Raw genomic sequence first — 15,263 nt, 5'->3', positions numbered from 1 at the left:
ATTGTGCTGATCTTTCTTCACCTCACCTCGTCTCACCTTCGTCAACTCTAGGCAGCGCTGCCTGCTTCTCTGCCCAGATATTTGCTGACTTTTGCCCCAGCTCGAACAGTCGATCCAGCACTTCAATCTGCGGTGGGAAAAGTGCAAAGCGAGCCAATTGCATAATCGTGAACGGGAAGTCCGAGTCGATGGACGGACTGATCTCGTAGTCCTCCCGACGTAGTATGTGGGCGTGGAAGGCGCACACCTTGGTGTATCCCGGTACTTCCGGCACCAAAGTGAGGAGACCTCCGTCCACGTGGTACTCTCCTCGAAAGACCGACGTGCCCCGCCTCGCCAAGTACCAAGGCACATAGCACGATGCAATGAGCGCGTCGCACAGATCCTCTGTCGAGTGGAAGTCGTCGGTGAGCACCAGCGCTCTAGCCGGCCACATTTTCTCCGTGGCGATCGTGAGGCGCTGCGCCAGCGTCTCCACGGGCAGGTCGCCGAACTTGGTGTGGAAGATGGCGCGCAGTCGCTCCTCGAGCTTCCAGACGGTGCCGTGGCTATGGCAGAGTCTGGCCATGGCCTTGGTTTCCTCGAGGATGTCGCGCGTACTGGCGTTGGCAGCCAGACTCAAGGCCGCAATGGCGCCTCCTGAAGCTCCGGCGAACTTGGAACTGGACTGGATGTATCCGGCATCCTGGAGGCCCTGCGCCACACCCAAGTGGTACGGGATCAGGAACCCGCAGCCACTGAAGCTGAAGCTGTGCGCGGAGGGCGATGCAGCGGCGGAGAAGCTGCGCGCGAGTTCGCGAGCGAGACGGAGGCCCCACATGAAGCTCGAAGACTTGATGATGACGGCAGACCCGTCACTGAAGCGGGGGGTATTTATAAGTGATAGCCGAGCTAAAAAATGACCAGCTCACTTCCAGTTCATCCGAGATGAAGGTCAAATTCGCGGTGCTTGGCGACGCGTTTGTGGACGTGGTGGCGGGCACGCTGGCGCCTGAGCAGTTGCCGCAGTGGGGCAGCGACGTCGAGTGCTCACGCCCTATCCAGCTGCAGCCTGGCGGCTCGGCGCTCAACACGGCCACGCACCTGGCCAACCTCAGCAGTTGCAACCCACAGCACGAGCTGCACGTGGCGCTGCACACAGCCGTGGGTCAGTGAATTAGCTGCACTATCTACTGGATGTGGCATTAATAATTGCCAATTACTGCAGGTAACGACTCGTTTGCTAACGTGTTGAAGGCGCATTTGGCGGAGCGCAACGTGGCTCTGAGCTCGCCGACGCTGGGGAGCGTTCCCACGGGCGTCTGCATTGTGCTGAGCGGAGCGGTGCGTGGCTGTGATTAAGGAGCGCCTTGTTGCCGTTGCCGACTTTCTCTTTTGCATCTATTGCAGAACGACCGCAGTTTCATCACTCACTACGGAGCTGCTCGCAAGTTCAGCATCGAGGTAAGGCAAAATTGGTCGGCTGAAGCTTTGCATTTGGAGAACTGATGTGGCAATGGGTTTTGGCTTGTGCAGCATGTTGACGAGAAGATGGTGCTCTCGGCAGATCACCTGCACATTGGAGGTATTGCTAGGAGACTTGGCAATTCTGGTGAAGGCTGGAGCTGAGTCTGATGATGTTGTGTGCAGGTTTCTATAGCTGTGCTAGTCTCCGAGTGACGCTTAAATCGTTGCTGGAGAAAGCGCGAGAGAATGGGATCACTACGTCGCTGGACACAAACTACGACTCGACGGAGAAGTGGGATGACCTCGATGAACTATTTCCTTTGATCGACGTGTTCTTGCCAAACGAAGTGGAGGCTATGAAGATCTCGCGTACAGAGTCGGTGGCTGCTGCAATGGCGTATTTTGCAGATCGTATCGATGGAGTGACAGTGATCAAAATTGGTGCTGGTGGTGCCATGGGACACTGCTCGAAAACACAGCAGCAGTGGAAGCAAGGAAGTTTCCCTACGTCTGTTGTGGACGTGACAGGTGCCGGTGATTCATTTAACTCTGGGTTTCTCTCAGCTTGGAAGACAAACGGTGGAGATGTCGGCGATGCGCTGCGATGGGGCTGTGGAACCGCTTCTAGGGCGGTAGCTGCGCTTGGTGCTTGCTCGTTCCCACTCACGTACGATGACGTGCAGAACGTGATAATGTAGCAAACTGCTAACTTGCATAGATTTAATTCTTCGAGTTGGTGGCTAAAATCCACCACACGCACTTCAGGCTGCGTTACTCTGCTGTTTTTCCTGCTCTTTGATAACCTCAGGTAGAGTCATTGGTCCTATCCCCGCGGTGTCACCCACTTCGATGTCGTCTTGTTCCAAAGCCGCTCGGATTTCGGTCTGCATCCAACACAAAACAAGTGAGATCGAATAAATGCAAAAAGCTGGGCGAGCAGCACTCTCTTTTTACCTCAACAGCTTTAGCACACGGGTCGCCATACCACACGATGCTCTTGTTTTTACCAACGATGAATAGTTGCGGCACCGTGAAGAGGTCGCATCGCACAAGGTACCTGCATTATGCGAGAGGGTGTCAGATTTGATAGTTTACCACCAGTGCCCTGCAAATTTCAACGCAAGACGAACTCTTTGCTCATGAAACCATCTTCAATTCCAATAGTGAAGGCAAACTCCTTGAGCTCACGGAAGTTGGTAGCATTACGACCTTTGACCTCATACATCGCCAATTCTTCACGAGATTCTTGCGTCAGTCCAATAAACTGCACAGCTATAAATCCCAAGAAAACGACACCAGGACGTCAGATGACCGGTAAAGCCTGGCGAGTTTTTGCTGTGTCACCTTTTTGCGAAACTGCTTCGTGTAGACATGCGAACACTTGCAGAGCTTCGCGGGACTTCTTACACCATGTTCCCTATAGCACACACCACCGTACCAGTAGTTAGAAGAATTATCTGTGACTAGTCGATGGAATCATGGTTACGTACGAAGAACAGTAGAACAAGGACTTTGTTCGACTTCAGCTGCACCGGGTCGCCTTGGATAAACTCGACCTTCTCAAGGTCGTGAGCTAGTGAAATACCACAGAGTTGTGGTGAGTTTTGATTTATTGTGCAAAACAATGATAATAGTATGAGCTAGTAACCTCGCTGCAGTCGCTCGTGCTGCATGAGCCGCTCGTACTTGACCTTGCGGAGGCCACCGACCAACGCAACAACCACAACTGCCAGTACGAACAAGTAGTCCTTTGTCAGCCAGTCTTCGCCGGTGGAGATGGCTGTTAGCCATGCTGCCACGCCGCCCATGAGCAGAGCTCGTCCTCCCGCATTATTGATGCAGATCATGCGTCGCTCCAAGATACCGAAATGTTCATGAAAGGACACACCAATGTTCGCAAAAAGTGAACGACAAATTAGACATATATTTCTAAGTCGTTTCTAAGTCAATTGCATCAGCGCCTTGGTGCAATAAATACTTGCCTCCACCACATCAACAGCCAAGGCCTCGTGAAAAACAGCCCTCTCTTCGTGAATACGATCGGTAGTTTCTACAAGTGCGTTGACGTTCAGTCAGTCCAGCGCCTGAAGTTGCTGCTTTCGGTCAACCAGTTTCCCTATTCAAGCCGATATTAAAACACTACAAGACCGCTAATACCCTGTGTTTTCGTAACATTGCTGGCGGCTAGCCACCATCGTAAAGTTCGGTCTCCATCACGTTGCCCCCGACGTGGACCACATTTAGCTCGTGGTCACCGCGGCGGTGATTCTGCCCGCTACGTGCTCCCGTATTGCATGCACCGAGGGCCGGGTTCATCCATCCGCCAGAATAACGAGGCTGTGATACTACTGGCGCATGTTGGTAAGGAGACAAAACTAAACTCGGCGTTCCACGCCTGGTTAAACAACAGGATCCACCGCACGTGGGGTAGACTCAAAAGAAGCGGCTGCTGCTGAGACTGGCACGGTATTTTGTATCCTCTTTGTGGTGGGCACACGAGGGTTCTAACAGCGATACACACTTCTATTGCTATTATGTTTCGTGCAAATTTGCACGGCGAATTCAAGCTGCACGGAAATGTTCGCGGGAATTCGCCGTTCAACATCTACGACGAATCGTAGACAAGATTTGAGCGACGAATTCCTGAGAAGTTACATTCGCTATTCCGTATCAAAGCCGTGGCCTGCGTCGTGCGATAAAGAAGAATCTTCGTGGTCAGATACCTTTGTCAATGGGATTAGTATCCTGTCGATTCTGGAGCCCAGCACGCGATAAGACCTGCAAGTTTCAGAAACAAAGAAGTCGTCATCCTGGCGCATAATTAACTGCTTAATCCCCTCTGAATACATTATCAGTCAGACGATGGACTGCCACAGGAAACCATGGCAATTGTGCTTTAAGCTCAGCGTGCAGTTGGTTGGTGTCGAAGAAGCGCGTCGGCAGCTTGACTGGAGGCAGCCCGGTACAGTGTCTGTATCTGCCTGCCGCCCTGCCGTCATGAATTTAGCGGCGAAGCACGAAAACCGAGTGCAGCAGCACCGGGTTCTTGCAGCCTACCGGTCTCTGAACGGACGAGATCAGCTCCAATGAATCGAAGACGTCACGGTGTGATACACGCTGCCAGTCCATTGGCGGAATAGGCAATCACGTAACAGACACTGCGGTGACCTTCCCAGTGTTCGAGGGGAATGCTTTAGTCCACCATTCGCGGTTTTTTAGTTTCCCATGTTATAATAATATTATCGCCAGCCTGGTATTGTCGACGATAGGCGACACCCAGTTGTCAGACAGCAAGCCTGCAATTGCTCCCACAATGCGTTGCACAAACGCGAGGGCTCGCATGGCCATAGAGTAGTGCAGACGAGCAGGATCGGCAAGGAAACTACTTGCCCGGTTTCCAGGTGCAAGCAAGGTGTTGCAGGGAAATAGCCGAAGGGCAAGCCACCGTCTCGTGCATACACGCAAAGCCAAGTTCGAGTCCAGTTTGCTGGCCTGGCACGAATTATCCAGTGTGCCGGCTGCAACATCATGGCCCAATGATATCACCCGAACCTCGAGGTAGTCGGGTTGGTAGGCCCGAGGCATGGTGCTTCACTCCAATAAGATCGCTCGGGGTCAGGACACCGTGACGACGACTATGTCGCTTGCTGTCGACGACTATGTGTCTTGCTGACCATCCTACGCCGTTGTCGTTCAGGAGGTGTGTTCAATCTTAGTCGGTGCAAATCTTTTGATTTTGCACGGATCGGTGCTTCATTTCACCGCCGCTGGGATTCAGCAACGTGGCATCGATGCGCGAGACCACGCCCATGGCTGCGCTGTGCCATTCATCACCTTCTCGTACCATACCTCTCGATTGCTTTACACATAGCATGTCTTTAGCTCTACTCGACCCATGCTCCAGCTTCAGCTTGGAAGTCAACGCCACACGCTGTGCGTCTAGCCTCCATTATCAAATTCGTCATCTACTGGAAAAGACTCAAATCTTGGCTGCAATGGTTCAAACGGGTCATGCCGTCGCTGTCGCTTTCGCGCTCAATATTGCCGCTGGTGCTGCCACGATTTTGGGCGGCATGGTCGTCTTCAACAAGCGCCTCGTGTACCTGGCCAACCCGCTGAGTCTGGCGGTGGCACTAAGCGTCTCCGCAGGCGTAATGCTGTTCATTTCTCTCGCTGAGATATTTGGCGAGGCAGTCGACTCGCTCTCACAAGGTATCAGGACGGACGACATGTCGGAGGATACCGCGAAAGGCCACGGCTGGCTGGCGGCTGCATGCTGTACGGCTGTGGGGATTGCGCTGATCTACATGATCGATGTCGTTGTGCGCATGATCTCACCCGAGCATGACCACACAGAGATCGACAACCTGGAGAACCTGCAAGATTCCTTAGCGTTCCACGATTCCAAGGAAAGCCAGCATATCGGCACCCCGGTCGTTGAGCTGGAGAGTCAAACTACTCCGAACTCGAGCACCGGTATGTACTTCAAGATGGACGACGCGGCCAAGAAGAATCTGCAGCGAATGGGTCTACTCAGTGCACTCGCGATTGGCATTCACAACGTTCCCGAAGGGATCGCTACGTACGCTGGATCGATTCAGAACTCTTCGGTTGGATTCTCGCTCGCTTTCGGCATCGGTCTCCACAATATCCCAGAGGGAATTGCCGTGGCAGCACCCATTTACTTTGCTACTGGCAGTCGCTGGCGCGGGGTCATGTGGTGCGTCGTCTCGGCCATCGCGGAGCCACTGGGCGGGGTCATCGCGTGGCTGGCTATCGGCGATGGCATGGACCACATTTCGGAAGGCATTCTATACGGCCTCGTTTGCGGGATCATGGTGTGCATCTGCGTGAAGGAGCTGCTACCGACTGCTTTTCGGTTTTCAGGTGACAAAACACACCTGGTTGCAATGGGCATCTTCTTCGGTATGTTCGTAATGATCACAAGCCTCACACTCTTCGGCTACGCTGGCGCATAAAAGCAGGCGTAGCCAGCGGCATTGGGAGCGAGATGTCTAGCTATTGCCAACTACTGAAGTAGCTTGTCTTTGACAACATTTGTTGATTTAATCAATCGCAAGCGCAGGAATTTCCTCATTCAGAGCGTATGACACGCCAGATATTGCCAGCATCACCGACGAATGTCAAACGGCGCGTGATCGCGGTTGCGTACACTTTTTAATCGCTTTTTAATCAGCAGAGCTGCCATCAAGAAAGATACGCTCTTGCTGTCGGTACCCGCCACCTACTACTAGTAGGCTACTAGCCATGCTCGGTTGGTCGCAACTGACACTGCTGATCTCGTTCCCTGAAAGCTAGGCTCGTGTCACAAGCCAATCGACGCGCACGTGGTCGGAAGGAGTTTGATAATCTTCAGCGACTAAAAAGAAATCATTGCTGCCTGCATGGATAACCAACCAGCTATGGCTATCATTTAATCACGCTAGCGCGACGTGGAGCCCCAAAGCACTTCGTGATGGTCAGCGTGTCGCTCGCCAGCAACTACTACGAACACCAATGACTCGTACGTCGACGAAGACTCTCAATAACGATCACGAGTTTTGCCCGTTGTTTTTTGCCACCTCTTTCATTCTCAATTTTGCACACTGCTTGCCAAATCACCTTCCCAACTCTTCTCCAACCATGGTGCAAACTGGCCACGCTGTCGGGGTTGCCTTCGCGCTGAATATTGCTGCCGGCTTCGCTACAGTCCTCGGTGGCATGGTTGTCTTCAACAAGCACCTGGTCCATCTGGCAAACCCCATCAGCCTGGCCGTGGCTCTGAGTATTTCGGCGGGCGTGATGATGTTCATCTCTTTTGTGGAGATATTTGGCGAATCTGTCCATTTGCTCACGGAAGGCCTCAAGACTGATGACATGTCGGAGGAGACTGCCACGGGTCACGGATGGCTCAGTGCCACCGCGTGCTTTGCTGTCGGTATCGCTCTAATCTACGTAATCGACATCATCGTGCACAAGCTCTCTCCGGAACATGAGATGACGGAGATCGACAACCTGGAAGGCATCCGTGAGTCGATGGACCATTTCGAGAGCAGCAAGAACAATGGCATCACCCCGACACTCGAAGTGGAGTCCCAGACCCCCAACACGACAGCTTACTACGTCAAGATAGACGAGCAAGCCAAGCTTGCGCTGCAGCGCATGGGTGTGCTCAGCGCTCTGGCCATCGGCATCCACAATCTTCCGGAGGGCATCGCCACTTATGTTGGTGCCATCCAAAATTCCTCGGTCGGGTTCTCGCTCGCTGTTGGCATTGGTCTTCACAACATTCCTGAAGGTATCGCTGTCGCTGCCCCCATCTACTTCGCCACAGGCTCTCGCTGGCGCGGCATCATGTGGTGCGCCATTTCCGCGTGCGCTGAGCCGGTGGGCGGAGTCATTGCGTGGTTGGCCATCGGCGACGGCATGGACCCGGTCTCGGAGGGAGTCCTGTTTGGTATCGTATGCGGCATCATGGTTTGCATTTGCGTGAAGGAACTCATTCCAACGGCGTACAAGTTCGCCAAGGGGAAGACGCATGTTGTTGCATTTGGCATGTTCGCCGGCATGTTCATCATGGTCGCCAGCCTCACACTCTTTGGTTATGCTGGCGTTTGAATGGTTGGCGTCTCTTTTTCTTTTGCTTTCGTAGTTTAAGAAAAAACAACTTCAATTGTCAACTCCATCCCGTGTTGTATCTTGAAGGATCGGATACTCGTCGGCTGGACCGATCCGCCCTCACAACACCAAACATCATACATGTACACGTACATTTTAAACATTTTTTTTCTGACGGTATCGCTTGCAGTGCCCATCACTTGGTCGTAGCAGCTTGTCGACCATGCTTGGATAGCAACTAAATTTTCCTTGGGGGCTCGAAGACCTGCTCCGTGCACCGCGAGAAGTCATTATTCGCCAGCGTTTCGAGTCAAGTGTTAAATTAAAGCGCAGCAATGTTCAATTTTGTTTGCATGTCTTCACTGTGAACGTCCCAGTGCACAGGGCATTCGCTTCTACGCGCGTTGGCTCTATCCCTGACACTTCCTCATTCAAAGCCCGCTCTTGCGATGATGACGGTCGATAGCTGTGTCTCCCCTTTGAAGCAGAGGACTGCCTCGACCTCGGGCCCTGTTCGTAGAGCTGAGCAAGACGGATTCATCGCGCCGCAGCCAAATTAATCCTGTTCACTTCGTGATCTTCTTCAACTTGCTCTTCTCGCCTTCCAGCTGCATTACATCAGAAACAACACATCATGCATCAGCACAAATCACAACCAGCCTAGTGCACACCAACTCACCACTTTCTTGACTCGCGAGAGCACCTGCGTGTTGGTGCTCACGCAGTTCTGCGGGTGGTACGGTGGCTTGATCACCACCTCGCCCATCACTCGGATGTTGGCACCTTCCCACTCACACGGCATCCTGTACCCATCACAAAACCGCCACCTCGTCAGATCCTGTCCCAGTTGAACAAAAGGCCCCAGTCCCCAGCCACGTACGTCTTGTTGAGCGCATCGAAGATGGTCTGCGCTTCTCCGGTCACTCCCTGGCCAATGGATGCCAGCGCCCGCTCGGCCACGCCCTTGTTGCGCTGCTCCATGCGTTGCAGCTCCTCGTCGCTGATGACAGGCAGCGTCAGCTGCAGTCCGGCCGGGGCGGGCTCCAGCACCTCGACCTTCTGCAGAGCCTCAAGCTGGAAGATGCGTGTCTTGCTCTTGGCGCCGTCCTGCTCTTCTGTTGTCGGCTAAGTGTTAGTCAATGGCTTCGAGGAGACCGCTCTACAGATGTGACGTACCAAGCACGAGGAAGTTGGCGACGGTGTCCACCGTGAAGATTTCGCCCTCGAACGTCTCCTGTCCGCTTGTGATTACGCGCACCTTGGCGCCCACGGCCTTGTAGTCCTGCTGCAGCTCTGCCGGCAGCACGGGGGCCGGCGCGGCGCTGCTGCTCATAGCCATCCTATCCTATCACAACCTGGATGCGTCCCCAAACAGTACACGATGGGATTGGTAGAAATTGAAATTATTTCCGGCGAATCATAGGTGTCACCCTCCATAGTTGATATCGAGTGCAAGAGGGTTCATTGAGCGGTGCAGCGTGAGGCCAAGCTTTGGAGCGTTTCCGGAGGTGCGAACGAGCGAGAATCCAAGCATGGGCGGCGGTCACTACGAAGGTGCGTAGCAGTAACATGCCTTCTGCAGAGCGCCAAGACACTGTGGGAAATATGCGCGCGTGTTTTGCGTCGCTGGAGCAGCAATTTGCGTCTCTCCACGTATGCTTTCGCCTCGGAGCGAGCTGTTTCTGACAAATTGTGGCTGGTTTGAAAAAATGCAGCTCCCCGCGTGCCTACGCGCCAGGAAATGGTGGACGCCAAGGTGCCGTTGCACTACCGCGACACGTGCGCAGGTCTGCTAATCCCGCTGAACGAGTGCCGACGGGCCACGTACTTCCTCCCGTGGAAGTGCCAGGACCTGCGTCACGCCTACGAGAAGTGCCAATACGAGGAGTGGAAGACCCGCGTGGAGCTCCTGAAGAACCAGGACTAAGCTCTCGACCACGAGGAAAGGGGCTGCACTGCGGTGGGGAAGCGGCGCTGGGATCTCGGAGACGCTCTGCGGAATACAAGACGCAAGAGCTCCAAGGAAACCTGGAGTGAATAATGAATACACGTGCCACCGCTGCTAAATCGTTGTTTCTCTGGGTGCAGAGGCAGTCTGAAGTGAAGCTGCTGCAACGCCTTGACTGCAGTTCGTTGTTGGTTAGCACTCGAATTATTAAACCTCTATCTTGCGCTACTCAATGCTGCTGAGAAAGCCACGAGCACGAGGCTGCGTGCCTCACGAACAGGAGCCGCAGAGGCTATTTAGGACGAAATTGAGGTGTTGTTTTCACTCTCCACGTTCACTTCGCCAATGGCAGTCCGCGGCGCATACTCCTCGTCGCTGCTACTATCGGTCTCGTCGTCATACACCTGTTCGCCGCGCTCGTAGCGCTCCTGCTGTAAACGACGCACCTCCATGAGATTGAGTTGATCCCCGCCAAATGGATCGCCGAACTGCCTCGCAAGCCTGCCTCCCATCAACACGATCGTGATGAGTACGAAGACGCCTGCAATGAACAAGCCGGACGGGTTCTCGGCCTCCTCCTCCAGCATGCGCTTCAGCTGCGCCTGCCACGGCTCAGTAGGCTCGGCCTGGCCCAACTGCCCAGGCACCGATCCGTCAAAGCAGTCGATACCGTCAGCGTCCGTGTCGCTGCCTACGTGAAAGCCCATGTGGACGCAAAAGTCTGCACCGGACTTAGCAATGGACGATAACGGCGAGCATACCAACGCGTTGCCGTAGCAAGGAGCCAACGTGCCGGCGCCACCGTAGGCATAGTACTCGTCCTTGCAGGCGTCATACCAGTCGTTACACAGACTCGGACACACGTTCTTCATCTCCCACGTTCCCATGAGCGGGTGGCACGACGAGCAGGCCATCTCCTCCGTTAGACGCTGGCACTTGCGGCCGAACTTGGCCACCACCGGCTCCCGAATCTTCCTGTTCACCACGACAACATACAAAAGCAGAGTGCAACACCATGAGCGTCACCATCACAGCATCTCCACTATCTCCCTCCTCCACGTACAGACGGAGAGGGTGCGCGTGTGTGGCATTGCAGCACGTGCTTTTGCGGTACTTGCTGCACACTTCCATCCCCTTGGTCTGCAACCACCGCACGCACAACACAGAGTTGCATTGCGCAATTTAGTCCGACTAGCACCGCCAGCAGAGAAAATGAACCGGTCCAAAGCGAGCAGCTCCGCCACGTACGCGCTGCATGGGGTGCGTCTCCGAGTCGAACTTGAGCACGCCAGCCGAGCGGCACGTGTTGTCGGGCTTGGCCTTGGGTTCCGCCTCCACAGAAGCGCCCATCAGTAGCACCGCCAGCAGCAGCAGCGGGCACAAGCGCGTTGCTCTCATCATCTTGCCTCTCGTGATGACGCTTTTGATGCCGATCGAAGAGTGACCCGCACTATGCATTTACATAGGCACCATGCGATTGTACAGGTCCTGTGAAACCTTAATATCAAGTGCTGCGGTGAGACTCGACTTGGCTCTATTTTCAAAGTGAGCCAAGATGGCGCAGAACTTCCGCGAGGAGCTGGGCGCGCTGCGTGGCATGTTCCCGTCCTGGGACGTCGATGTGCTCGAGGAGTTACTGGAGGCGCATCAAGGAGACGTGGAGAGCACAGTGGACTCGCTGCTGGCGATGGACGCCGCCGGAGAGCAGCCGACTCCGCCGCCCGCCCCAGTTCAAGCTCCGCGGTCTCCAACGCGTCGGCAGCGCAGTCCGAGGGCGTCGCCATTATCTTCGCCTAGGGGACAGCCCCGCCGTCGCGTCCAGCTGCCCGATGACTTCTTGCGCCTGCCGGTGGACGAGTTCCGCTGTCTGTCGGAGCAAGAAGAGCGCGACGCTATTCTGGCGCGGATGCTGCAGGATCAGTTCTTCCGGGACGAGGTGCTGTCCAGCGAGGAGTTCTCTTCGCATTTCCAAGGTGACAGACCCACGAGGCACAGTCGGGCGTATCCACCGGAGAAGACGGCGGCGGAGGTCGCCAGTGAGACGTACTCGGCCATGAGCGAGAAGTTCACGTCCATGAGCGAAGGTGGGCGAGTGACAACGATGCAGGTGGGGGGTGCAGGTGGACTGATCGATGTTGTGCTGCTTGTAGTCATGAAGGGGAAAATGCACGAGATGTACATGCGCTTCCAGATGCGCAACGACGCACCCGCTAGCAGAGACCCCAAGAGGTGAGACCAGTTACTCCGGTATTTCCTCTATGACTCAAATGGACTCACTTGAAGGCGTCGTTGTTGTAGCCAACGCCCGCTTATGGATGACTCCAGTGACTCCAGTGAAGACGAAGACCTGAACGACAACCCGGACGTACGACGCAGAAACATGGATCAGCGTCACAGCCAAGGTTCGCCGAAGCGATGGAGCCCTCGCAACGTGACACGGAGATCCAACTCTGGCGCCGGCGCACACTCCAAGAAGGACGACTAGTTGCTTCGCTGTACTACCTAGCTACCCACGAGTCGAGACTATACTTTCTGCCACTCACAGCTGAAACTCGCTCCGCCAAGCCTGATGACAACTACTTCGCATAGCAACAAGATAGGCAGGGCTGCGAGTGTGCTGGCGGGCCTGCATTTCCGTTGTATCAGCCTTAATATGAGGAAAAATCAATTGTATCCGATCGTTTCCATGAGTTCTCGTCTGCCTTCCCATTGTCTTCAGCAGCGGGAGCGTCGTCGTCACTATCGGCAAAGTCGTCGAGCATCTCTTGCTCAGCAGAGACTTTCTCGGGTTCCTGTTTCTGCTTCTTGTTCACTTCGTGCTTAGATTTTGCAGCATCGTCATCACCTTGCACTTGCCGCATATCCACAGCTGTGTCTCCTTTGAAGTATCCCTGCAGCACCAAGCATCCCACTCAGCCCTAACAACTCTCATAGCACCATCTCTTCCACGCACCTGTTGCTGCCACGCCACGAAGCTCGAAGTCGGGTATGGTCCGTGGATCTGTCCGTCTGCGGCTTTGTACTCCCACATGACCTCCTGCTTGGGTGGGTTCTCCTCACATTTGGCTTCGTTTTCGTCGCTAAACTGCTCGCGTCGTCGCTGCGCCAGTAGCTCCTCCTCTGGCACAAACTCCTCCTTCATCTGACTGTACACGTCCACCTCTCCCGACCTCATGAGGAAATCTGCGGCCTCCGTGACCTGCTCGAACAGCTTCTTCTCCTCCGGCGTCTGCGTCGGCTCCGTCCTCTGCTTGCGCTTGCTCCCGGGTTTGACCCGCGCCGCCTTCTTGGAGCCGAGTCGCTTGAGCGCCTGCAAAACTGTCTCACGAGGCTGCAGTAGTGTCGCCAGCGTCTGGTTGGCCACCTCGGCCGTGAGCGTCTCCTCTGCCTGCTCGTCACGGAAGTCGCGGCGGCTCTTGGCGTTCTTGGCCGCACCCATCTGCTGCTCCGACACGCTGTCCAGCCACGCCTCCTCCTGCACCTTCTTGGCCTCGTCGTCCCACACGAAGTTGCCCTTGGCATCGAAGTGACCCTCGTCCTTCTCCTCCTCCATGTTGAACGCCGTCATCCCGCGCTGGTCATCAGGACCCGCCATTATTGCCCAAACTAAACTTGATGTTGACGTGGTGTGGCACTAAACCTTAATCGGCGTACGATTGGTGTGGCGCCAATCACATTCGCACTGGTTGGCAGTGCTGGAACAGGCTCAAAAGACGCAGCAGACTCGAGACAATGGTGCGTGACCCTCGGTGAAGGACTCTGTGTGTGCATGTACTGACTGGTGCTGCGACGTGTTGCTGGTGCAGGGCAAAGCCAAGAAGACGCGTAAATTCGCTGCCGTGAAGCGCATGATCAGTCCTCGCGACACGCGCATGTACGTTGCGTCTTAGTCTATTCTTTCTGCTGCAATTGCACCTTATCTGACGCTGTTCAATGGTGGAATTGGTGCAGTAACTCGGTGCGTAAGGCGGTGGCCAAAGCGGAGGAGAAGAAGCGCCAGGCTGCGCAGCCCAAGCAGATGTAAGAAAAGCAGAGACGGAACGAGGCTGAGACGATTTAGATTAATTGCTGTGTGTTGTTGCATTATTGCTTTGTAGTGACCAGATCCCGTCCAACATGTTCTTCAAGTACAACTCGGCCCTGGGCCCGCCCTACAACGTCATCGTGGATACGAACTTCATCAACTTTTCCATCAAGAACAAGCTCGAGGTGGTCTCGGCCATGATGGACTGCCTGCTCGCCAAATGTAAGATCTCACGTCCATACGACGAAGGAATTGTTCTAGGTGCTGACTATGATTTTATGTTGTGTTCAATGATGCAGGCACTCCTTGCATCACGGACTGTGTTATGGCGGAACTGGAGAAGCTCGGCCACAAGTACCGAGTGGCCCTGCGACTAGCGAAGGACCCGCGCTTCGAACGGCTGCCGTGCACGCACAAGGGCACATACGCCGATGACTGTTTGTTGCAGCGCGTGCAGCAGCACCGCTGCTACGTCGTGGCGACGTGTGATCGTGAGCTCAAGCGCCGTATCCGTAAGGTTCCTGGTGTGCCTATCATGTATATCTCCAACCGCAAGTATGTGATCGAGCGACTTCCGGAGGCGAACGCGGCCAAAATCAAGTAGACAGGTGTGCGTGCCGAACGTGGTGATCAGTTCTAAATATTTGATAGGAAGATCAACACCACAGGCGCAATGCCAATTGCTTCTACCAGCCCGATACATAGACGTTATTTTTGAATTTGCAAGAGCATTCAAGCATCTCACGTCGTGTGCTGTGATAGTTGCGTCGGTTCAAGTCAAGCGTCGTTCCTGCCGGGTCCAGCTCCATGGCCTCCAGGCAAGCAGAAGCAGTACAGCGAACTCACAGCAGCAATGTCACCACCTCAACAACAACGAATAGCACCACTCTGCAGAAACAAGCTGAACACCGCACTCGTATTCTTGACGAGTACTTTGAGAGCACGAAGCTGCTGCAAGTTATTCAGGATTTCATTTCTGACTTGGCTGGTAGGTTCAAAACGCAGTTTCGTTTGTCAGCAAACCCGTATCCAGATCTGCTCAAGGCTATCCGTATGCACGAGCTTCGGCAGGCTGATGTGCTGCTGAGTAATGGCAGCAGCAGTAGTTCTCTTGAGCTGACTGTGCTCGGTGGCCAAGCGTCTATTCCCGCACAATTTCAAGTGTGTGGCGTGGAGCACGAACATTTCGCGATGCCGATCTGGGGATTAAAGTCTACTCTGGAGAAG

At 54.6% G+C, this 15,263-nt stretch overlaps 11 protein-coding genes across 11 annotated transcripts; 6 read left to right on the top strand and 5 right to left on the bottom strand.

Annotated features, from left to right (window-relative positions):
• Positions 1–22: 22 nt before the first annotated feature.
• On the bottom strand, positions 23–820 carry KRP23_997 (1-acylglycerol-3-phosphate O-acyltransferase Pnpla3; the record flags this gene model as incomplete). The annotated part of the gene is made up of 1 exon (XM_067895383.1): positions 23–820. The coding sequence occupies one exon, from the start codon at positions 818–820 to the stop codon at positions 23–25; it is 798 nt and encodes a 265-aa protein (XP_067751565.1).
• Positions 821–927: 107 nt separating this feature from the next.
• Positions 928–2,144, top strand: KRP23_996 (Adenosine kinase; the record flags this gene model as incomplete). Its single annotated transcript, XM_067895372.1, has 5 exons — positions 928–1,147; positions 1,208–1,323; positions 1,390–1,443; positions 1,516–1,564; positions 1,630–2,144. The coding sequence occupies 5 exons, from the start codon at positions 928–930 to the stop codon at positions 2,142–2,144; spliced, it is 954 nt and encodes a 317-aa protein (XP_067751564.1).
• A 63-nt stretch (positions 2,145–2,207) lies between these two features.
• On the bottom strand, positions 2,208–3,293 carry KRP23_995 (uncharacterized protein; the record flags this gene model as incomplete). Its single annotated transcript, XM_067895361.1, has 6 exons — positions 2,208–2,330; positions 2,401–2,503; positions 2,577–2,718; positions 2,791–2,863; positions 2,937–3,019; positions 3,095–3,293. The coding sequence occupies 6 exons, from the start codon at positions 3,291–3,293 to the stop codon at positions 2,208–2,210; spliced, it is 723 nt and encodes a 240-aa protein (XP_067751563.1).
• A 2,148-nt stretch (positions 3,294–5,441) lies between these two features.
• Positions 5,442–6,425, top strand: KRP23_994 (Zinc transporter ZupT; the record flags this gene model as incomplete). Its single annotated transcript, XM_067895350.1, has 1 exon — positions 5,442–6,425. The coding sequence occupies one exon, from the start codon at positions 5,442–5,444 to the stop codon at positions 6,423–6,425; it is 984 nt and encodes a 327-aa protein (XP_067751562.1).
• A 664-nt stretch (positions 6,426–7,089) lies between these two features.
• Positions 7,090–8,064, top strand: KRP23_993 (Zinc transporter ZupT; the record flags this gene model as incomplete). The annotated part of the gene is made up of 1 exon (XM_067895338.1): positions 7,090–8,064. The coding sequence occupies one exon, from the start codon at positions 7,090–7,092 to the stop codon at positions 8,062–8,064; it is 975 nt and encodes a 324-aa protein (XP_067751561.1).
• Positions 8,065–8,630: 566 nt separating this feature from the next.
• KRP23_992 (Protein LSM12-like protein) lies at positions 8,631–9,397 on the bottom strand (the record flags this gene model as incomplete). The annotated part of the gene is made up of 4 exons (XM_067895327.1): positions 8,631–8,672; positions 8,744–8,867; positions 8,945–9,179; positions 9,241–9,397. The coding sequence occupies 4 exons, from the start codon at positions 9,395–9,397 to the stop codon at positions 8,631–8,633; spliced, it is 558 nt and encodes a 185-aa protein (XP_067751560.1).
• Positions 9,398–9,596: 199 nt separating this feature from the next.
• KRP23_991 (NADH dehydrogenase [ubiquinone] 1 beta subcomplex subunit 7) lies at positions 9,597–9,991 on the top strand (the record flags this gene model as incomplete). Its single annotated transcript, XM_067895315.1, has 2 exons — positions 9,597–9,618; positions 9,780–9,991. The coding sequence occupies 2 exons, from the start codon at positions 9,597–9,599 to the stop codon at positions 9,989–9,991; spliced, it is 234 nt and encodes a 77-aa protein (XP_067751559.1).
• A 317-nt stretch (positions 9,992–10,308) lies between these two features.
• Positions 10,309–11,413, bottom strand: KRP23_990 (uncharacterized protein; the record flags this gene model as incomplete). The annotated part of the gene is made up of 3 exons (XM_067895303.1): positions 10,309–10,987; positions 11,076–11,152; positions 11,261–11,413. 3 exons carry the CDS (start codon positions 11,411–11,413, stop codon positions 10,309–10,311), a joined length of 909 nt encoding a protein of 302 aa, XP_067751558.1.
• A 154-nt stretch (positions 11,414–11,567) lies between these two features.
• On the top strand, positions 11,568–12,497 carry KRP23_989 (uncharacterized protein; the record flags this gene model as incomplete). Its single annotated transcript, XM_067895293.1, has 3 exons — positions 11,568–12,096; positions 12,163–12,241; positions 12,311–12,497. The coding sequence occupies 3 exons, from the start codon at positions 11,568–11,570 to the stop codon at positions 12,495–12,497; spliced, it is 795 nt and encodes a 264-aa protein (XP_067751557.1).
• A 163-nt stretch (positions 12,498–12,660) lies between these two features.
• On the bottom strand, positions 12,661–13,607 carry KRP23_988 (CD2 antigen cytoplasmic tail-binding protein 2-like protein; the record flags this gene model as incomplete). The annotated part of the gene is made up of 2 exons (XM_067895282.1): positions 12,661–12,903; positions 12,966–13,607. The coding sequence occupies 2 exons, from the start codon at positions 13,605–13,607 to the stop codon at positions 12,661–12,663; spliced, it is 885 nt and encodes a 294-aa protein (XP_067751556.1).
• A 137-nt stretch (positions 13,608–13,744) lies between these two features.
• On the top strand, positions 13,745–14,640 carry KRP23_987 (rRNA-processing protein FCF1-like protein; the record flags this gene model as incomplete). Its single annotated transcript, XM_067895268.1, has 5 exons — positions 13,745–13,747; positions 13,819–13,886; positions 13,964–14,032; positions 14,110–14,258; positions 14,336–14,640. The coding sequence occupies 5 exons, from the start codon at positions 13,745–13,747 to the stop codon at positions 14,638–14,640; spliced, it is 594 nt and encodes a 197-aa protein (XP_067751555.1).
• Positions 14,641–15,263: the final 623 nt, after the last annotated feature.

The sequence above is a fragment of the Phytophthora ramorum genome (assembly GCF_020800215.1).
Source record: "Phytophthora ramorum isolate Pr-102 chromosome Unknown Phyram_PR-102_s0001, whole genome shotgun sequence".
NCBI lineage: Eukaryota > Oomycota > Peronosporomycetes > Peronosporales > Peronosporaceae > Phytophthora > Phytophthora ramorum.
The sequence above is the reverse complement of the archived record's forward strand: the minus strand, read 5'-3'. Positions and strand labels throughout refer to the sequence as shown.